Source organism: Lathyrus oleraceus, chromosome 5, assembly GCF_024323335.1.
Source record: "Lathyrus oleraceus cultivar Zhongwan6 chromosome 5, CAAS_Psat_ZW6_1.0, whole genome shotgun sequence".
Classification (NCBI taxonomy): domain Eukaryota; kingdom Viridiplantae; phylum Streptophyta; class Magnoliopsida; order Fabales; family Fabaceae; genus Lathyrus; species Lathyrus oleraceus.
In genome coordinates, this window is record NC_066583.1 from 364,822,139 (window position 1) to 364,829,876 (window position 7,738).

Genomic DNA, 7,738 nt, shown 5'->3' on the forward strand with positions numbered 1-7,738 from the left:
ACGGCTGGAGGTGATACATTTAAACTTTCAATTTTCTGGGCAAGAGCATCCACTTTTGCATTAACATGATCAAGGCTACTTATCTCGTACATGCCAGTTTTCGTTTGAGGTTTTTCTACCATTGTTCGGTCGCTTCCCCACTGATAATAGTTTTGGGCCATGCTTTCGATAAGTTGATAAGCGTCAGCGTATGGTTTATCCATAAGCGCACCACCTGCGGCGGCGTCTATTGTTAACCTTGTGTTGTATAAGAGACCATTATAGAAGGTATGAATTACTAACCAGTCCTCTAAACCATGATGTGGACAAAGTCTCATCATGTCTTTGTATCTTTCCCATGCTTCGAAGAGAGACTCGTTATCTTTCTGCTTAAATGCATTTATCTGGGCTCTTAACATAGCTGTTTTGCTTGGAGGAAAATATCGGGCAAGAAAGACTTTATTCAACTCATTCCATGTGGTGACTGAGTTGGAGGGAAGAGACTGGAGCCATCTTCTAGCTTTATCTCTTAACGAGAAAGGAAAGAGACGAAGTCGAATTGCCTCTGAAGTGACACCATTAGCTTTAACAGTATCAGCGTATTAAACAAATACGGATAAATGAAGGTTTGGATCCTCGGTAGGATTTCCAGAAAATTGGTTCTGTTGCACTGCCTGCAACAGCGAAGGTTTAAGTTCGAAGTTGTTTGCTTCAATTGCGGGTGGAGCAATACTCGAATGCGGCTTATCTTGTGATGGAGCGACGTAATCTCGAAGAGCACGAGCTGGTTTTTCCATCTCGGGTATCGGCGAAGGAAGAAGATTTTTGAGATCAGGAATTTCGATTGGAGGAAGATTGTTTGCGGCACGATACTCCCGAATTCGTCGTAAGACTCGGAGATATCATTCAACGTCGTTGATTCGTAAGTAGTACGGTTCGCCTTGTGAGCGAGTGTGTGGCATACAAATCAACGAAAGACAAAAGGAAAAAAAATAAAAATTGCCTTAGTCTCTACAGCGTAACAGAAGAGTTACGATATCGACTAAATAAAATTCCCCGGCAACGGCGCAAAAAACTTGATCGCGACTTTATGAGTCTATTGGGGTATTAACTACAAGTGCACAGTCTAATCGCGTAGTTTTAAAAGATATTGATCCCACAGGGACTTAATGAATCGATATACCGATTTTCTAAGGTTACTTCGTAAAGCTAAGGCGGATGATACTTTGTTGATTAGGGGGAAAAGTAAAACTAAAATTGGATCTAGATTAAATATCAAATAACGCGGATATCGGTATGTAGTTCGTCGTAATTAGGGAATCAAATCTTCGTTGGTTTCTTAGTTTTAAAATAAGTCCTTTCATTAGACACTATTGATTAAAAGCCTTTTCTCAAACTCTCGCTCTGTTGAATAGACTATGATTTTACCTTAACGTACGCTCTCACTATTTAGTTAAAACTAAAATCACTTTTTTGAAAACAATAGAATCTATAGAAACTCTTTTTATTAAAATACTAACCGTTTAAACACCCTCGTCTCAAACTCTCGCTCTGTTGACTTAGATTATATGATTAAACTTAAATGCTTAACTCTCGTCCTCACATTTAACCCTTAAAAATACTTTTTGAAAATGATTAGAATTTAATTAACTCTAAAAATTGCTTTCGCCCTGATTTAAAGTTAATGTCCAATTTACACTGTCCAGTTAAAAGCTCAAACTGTCGTTCTATTGATTTTAACTTCTTTATGTCTTTTACTCTCGTACAAAAACTTTGGTATTAACTCTGTAAATTAAGACCATAAAAAGAGTGACTATATTTTTAAATAAATTTAAACCGGCTCAGTTTTGATTCCTTTATTCCGCTTACTTTACATACCGATATCTAAGTTTATTTAGCCGGACATGCTAAACAAGCCTAAACAATAATTATGCTTAAATACAGCCATATCAGACAAACAGTATAGATAAACAGCAGTACAGAGCATATATAAATTAAAACAATAAATTAATGAACCTGTAAAATTAATAGAAATCTTGGTTGTTCTCTAACTTCGATGCTTGAACACTCCACCACAAACCGGTTGGATTTGTTCTTCACAATCTTCGATCAGACAGAAAAATAAAACGAAGGAATAAAATACTATGATCTAACGTAAGGTTAGATCCAGTAAAAGTTACACAATAGTTTCCGATGTAGAAACTATTGTGAGAAAATTAATTGAATGCCTAAAAATTAAGCTAACAAAGAAAAAGAAGTAAAAATGCTAAGGTAATAAACTGCTGAAGAAAATATGAAATGCTGATAAAAATATAATGCTGTAAAAATAATGCACGGCGTGGAAATCTGGAAAAAGGAGAGAGAGCTTCAGGGCACCACTTAAGATCTATTTATATTAATCCATCATGTAACCGTTTTCCCAAAATTCCTTCAGTAGGTTTCCTCGTGTGTCAACGAGTCAAGCGAAGAAAAAGGGCGAACGTGCTTCTGTTACGCGTCAAAGCCAAAAAAAATAGGAATGGGGTGTGACGTTCGTCACACCCTGTGTTACGCTCGTAACACAAAGCAGAGGGGCGTGACGCTCGTCACGCCTTGTGTGGCGGTCGTCACAGCGCTTCAGCGCTTCTCCTTTGTAGTTGTGGGCTGGGCTTTAGTGGAATGCTTCTTTTTGGAGAATCCTCTTTTTGCACCCCTTTTCTTTCCTTTTCACACATGCTTCAGTTTATGTTACCTGAAATAAATAGAAGGAAAATACCAAGTAATATCGAATAATATAAAATAAATCGAATCAAATAATAATATAATTTAATTAAATCGAGTCCAAAAATGTGATATTATTTCATGTTATCACCGGGAAGGCCACTAATGGTCACCCACCCACCCTTCTCAACACCTTTGATTTCAAAAAAGGATAAAAAGCCTATGGTGGGTTCTATATCTATGGCCTCGCAAACTATTTCGAAAATCTTGATAAATCCCCAACTATTGGGACGAAGTTAAGAAGGACGACATTCAGGGTTTTTAGTTGATCAGATTCAAAATAGGTAAATGGAAGGTGAATGTTAAAATCTTCCAATACCCCGACATAGAAATAAAATATTCATTTTTAACTCCCCTAGGACGAGTTATGCAAACACATTCCCCTAGAATACAGTGCTCCAAAATAACACCATCTTCATTCCCAATAGAAGATACATTATTCAAAGGCCGAAGTTTAGTTATCTTCACCTCGTCTGTGGAGTTGTGATCGTAACTTGTTACTTATTGATCAAATGACTTCATAATCTCCATCAGCACCTCTACTGATGAACCTGAAGAAGAAGAAGAGTCAGAATCAGAATCGCTAAAAGAGGTCAAAATATCGCCATAAGCCTCATTTACAATACGATCAAAGTCAGTTTTGATTAGAGTAGCTATACATCCTCTCACATAAAAATCTCAAAGATCTTTTATTTCGTGGGCGCTCAAGGTTCTTGATGTTGTTGTATTCTCGTCACATGCATCAACAATAGTCATTAAATAAAAGAATGTGGAAGCGAAAAAGAAAATATACCTGATCTTGAAGAATGAACGAGAACTTTGAAAATTGCTTAGAAAAGAGAAAAACTTCTTCCAGCAAAAGGTAAATCAGAAGACAAAGAGATGACTTTAATTAGGAGGAAATCTTCTTAAAAGTACTTAAAATAGTATGAAATGTTTCAATTCATGGAGAGGGAGCAAATTCCCATAAAAATCATAATTACAAAGGAATGAGAGAATTTGATGAAGATATGTTGTCATAATTAAAGACATGTCACCACAATCAAACATCACGACATAAGAGATTGAAGAGAATCTAAAAAGAAATTTCCAAACTTCTTTTGTTTGAGCATTTCAACATTTTAGATCTCATGCTCGGGGGGCTTATGTACATCCCGAAAAAATTAGTTGACCGACCGAAGTATGAGATCCACAGAGCCTATTTGGATACATGAGTTCTTTGAGACCGAGTTTGCATGAGACAACCGGGTATGGTTGGGCTAGCATATCGGATAGTCGGGCTATCATCCAATAATCAAAATCCAGTTAGGATATCATAATAGACAAGATGGAGCTGATATCCTATAAAAACTGGGAATGATCTAATTAGTGCATGTCGGATCCAACAACGAGGTTAGAATGTCATCTGAAGAGTCATAAAAAACGGTTACAAGATGATACATTATGGCAAAGGAGTTATATTTAATAAAGGGGTGGACGTTACATGACAATTATAAAGAGGCGGATGTTATTGCCAAAGATATTTATGAAGAATTTGGAGAGTCAAACATGGAAAAAGGGAAGGAGATTAAAACATATAAATAGGAGGATGTTTGGAGGGTGAGGGACGAACCAAAAAACGAGATAAACACACATATCAGACACTCTAACCATTCATTTTAGACTCTTCTTAACTTAAAACAAGGAAGTCAAACTTTTAGTGTTTTTTAGCAAGAACAAAATCCATTTAAAACACTTCACAATAATTTTTTGACATTTAATTAAAGATCTAACATGTTGCATTATTGTTAAGCACTACAAACACAACATCTATCAGATAGGAAATTTGGCACTGCAAGCATTAATAAAATAGTCCAAGTTTGTTTCTTATGCAGATCTCCGTATAACAATCAACATTTTTTAATTGCTTTAATGTGTAGTGGAAACCATACTCTCCATTTTCTGAGTTCTGTCCAAGTAATGCTCATGTGAGATTGGCGTGTCCTGAAAACCAAGGTAATCCTGTTGGAGAACACTGTTTTGCGCCTGAAACCGGAACAATAGGACCCAGAAAGATGCGCCACAGATCAAGTATTATTGTGACCAGCATTGCAGCACCCAAAGCATCAACAGCCACTCTGGGCAAGTCCCATTTATTGCCAGGTTTCTCATCAATCCTGCACATTCACATGAGTAACCGTCACTAAGATTAGTACAATGCTGAACATTTTTCCATTTCTCGTGTGTGCAACTACTCCCGACACAGAATGAGGCAACTCAAACAACAGCTAGTAAAAACGTACCGTAGAAACATTGGGAAGCTCACAATGAAGTAGATTGCATAAAACAATGATCCAACTTTGTACATAGAATCTCGGTCCACAAACTCATAATAAGGAAACTGCATATATCCAATACATAACAATAACATTATTAAAAATATGCATTTCATATTAAAGGTCAAAGGCAGTGCTAAATAAAAAGTTAGCAACACTAAATCTGCACTAAATAGTGAAGTAAAACCAAAAAAGAAGTGATTATGGATCCACTTCGTAAAATTGTTGGTCAAAAAAGTGATTCAGAAAACTTATATAAATGAAAAAGAAAATAAAAGTATGTAAATATAAACTATAGTGATATTAGAGGACTATATGAAGAAAGTGTATCATCTAAGGGGTAAAAAATGTCACAGAGAAAACACCAAAAAATAATCTTGATCATCTAGAATTAGGCAACCAACATTAAACACCTAGCAGGATTAAACTATAAGCATCAACCTGAAGCATGAAGGTATTTCTAGCTATACTCACAAAGTTTGAATCTTGAATCATCAAAAGACAAAGTATGATTTTGATACAATAAAAATATATGTTGAAAATAGGAAATATATCAAAGAATATCAAAAGATATGTCAAAATATCCACTTGAAGGTAGGTTCAATCAAAAGAACAAAGGGAGAAATGTCTAAGATGGTTTAACTCCATAGCACAACTGAAGCAAGACAATTTAGACAGCAAATGTTTTGTCAAAAAGCAGCAAAAACAAAGAAAAATGGGGGGAACAAATAACGACGTGGTGAACACACTAATTGAAAAAATAAACCGGTGCAAAAGATAAATACTGAGTTGTTTCTGCTGCATCAAGACAGTGTTGTCGTTAATTTATGTAGCCAGTCATACATCATAAAAAAGATTTTATTGTTGTTTCTGCTGCAACAAAAGGCAAGTACAAATGTATAACGAATATGAGAGTCTGTGTTTCATAACAATTCAATTAATTTGGGAAGGAAAATCAGGGTAGACTTGAAGATAGGGAAATTTGCAATTCAAAGAAAACAGTGTGAGATAAAAGGCATATTTAAATGCTTTGATGACTCAAAACTATAGGTTGCAATCCATGAACATGTCCAAAAATGCAAGACTAAACAAAGATCATAATAATAAAAACCAGTTGAGTAGATTGTTATAACATACATTGGAAATAGCCAATGTCTCCAGGTATGCTATAAAATAAGCAAGAGTGAGAATCCATGCAGCTTCAGCAGCCCACCGTATTTTTTCTGGGGTATCAGCCAGAAAATGTCGTAACCGGCGTAGTGTCATGTTTGATGCAACATGATAAAAGAGAAAGCAAACGTGAGTGAGCAAGAATGTTGTGTGTGGTACCTGCCACCAACAAATATAACAAATCAAAGAAGAGTATGTGGCCTCACTAAGTGGTAACTAATAGGTCCAGAACTGTGAAAAGGGTAGCAAACCAGCGGAGGCTTACATTGTTCATTTTCCATGATGGAAAGGTATAAGATGCGCCCAGAACTGTGAAAAAGTAATGAGTCCAGAAATAATTCCCAACATAACTAAAGATAATTATCCAGAGACTGGCCTGTCAACAGTATATATACATGTACATGTTAGGTTATAAGGAGACCAACAGATTTAAATAAATATGTATACGTAGACTGACACAATAAGTCCATAATACGGACTGTAAGGTAGTGGGCGTCATTCCTTTATCAAAATATCAAAAAATAGCAATAGTAACACAGATAAGCATTTAAATCCATTTTATAATATAGAGCAACTAAATTTGACTGTAAATGAAAGGAAACTGCAAAGTGTAAAGCCCTTGATCAAGACATGAAAAATTACATCCATCGCATCGCAATCCAAGTCACCTTCCCTTTTCTAGTTGGAGGGGTTAGCTTGAGCTTTCCTTCTGTTTTTGATCATGACTTAAGGAGAAAGGCACCAGAAGGCAAGTCCTACAGACTTCCTGACTGGAAGGAAACGTTTTGTTCTCCATCAAGAATGCCTCAAATGGATAAATCCACCCATTTCATATGTTTATTTTCTTGCATTAACAAGATTGAAAATGAGGCTTCGATTTGAAACATATTTTTCACTTTATTATCCGGGATTGAAACTGGTTTTAACTTTTATGAACTTATTGAGATTAACAACCAAATACAAGATGAATGACAACAATATAATGTTCACTCCAAGACGAATGACCAATTACTTTCAATTATAACGTGCACATTTAAAAACAACAATGATAAAACTTAGGAAAATGGTATCCTATAAAAACACTTGCCTTGACCCAATAACGGTCATTCCAAGATACGCCTCTATCCGCCTGCAAAATTTGATACATCATTAAAAACAAGTTGATGTCATTCTCAACACACATTGACTATATCATCAGGAAAATAAGATATATTAACAACTACAATAAAACATAAATCCTTATCAAAAGAAATGTGGTTGGACCTAACTCAACCCTACAAAACCGGTTGGTAGAGTGAGGACTGCCCCCACTTATAAACACATGTTCAGGTCATATATTATTCAATGTACAAATACGAATAGCAGCATAAAAAGCGGTGCCGCACACGAAAATCAACAATCAAGTTCTAGTTGTTTAGGTTTCATAATTCATACCATAAATTACTATAGTATAAATGTAACACCAGCTTATTGCCGTTTGTCATATTTTACCTTACCAACCAGCAGCATTGGAA

General features: G+C 35.7%; 1 protein-coding gene and 1 pseudogene across 1 annotated transcript in view; one reads left to right on the top strand and one right to left on the bottom strand.

The window, feature by feature from the left end:
* Nucleotides 1–291: 291 nt before the first annotated feature.
* LOC127088980 (uncharacterized) lies at nt 292–391 on the top strand (annotated as a pseudogene).
* A 4,073-nt stretch (nt 392–4,464) lies between these two features.
* Nucleotides 4,465–7,738, bottom strand: part of LOC127084734 (cycloeucalenol cycloisomerase) — a 3,844-nt gene continuing 570 nt past the window's right edge. The window contains exons 3-8 of the mRNA XM_051025240.1: nt 7,716–7,738; nt 7,312–7,353; nt 6,490–6,600; nt 6,192–6,383; nt 5,022–5,119; nt 4,465–4,895 (exon numbers count right to left, since the gene is read on the bottom strand). The exon at nt 7,716–7,738 is cut by the window's right edge and continues 61 nt beyond it. Of these exons, the coding sequence (XP_050881197.1) occupies nt 4,703–4,895; nt 5,022–5,119; nt 6,192–6,383; nt 6,490–6,600; nt 7,312–7,353; nt 7,716–7,738 (659 nt within the window). The 3' untranslated portion in view covers nt 4,465–4,702. The remainder of the gene's footprint in view (nt 4,896–5,021; nt 5,120–6,191; nt 6,384–6,489; nt 6,601–7,311; nt 7,354–7,715) is intronic.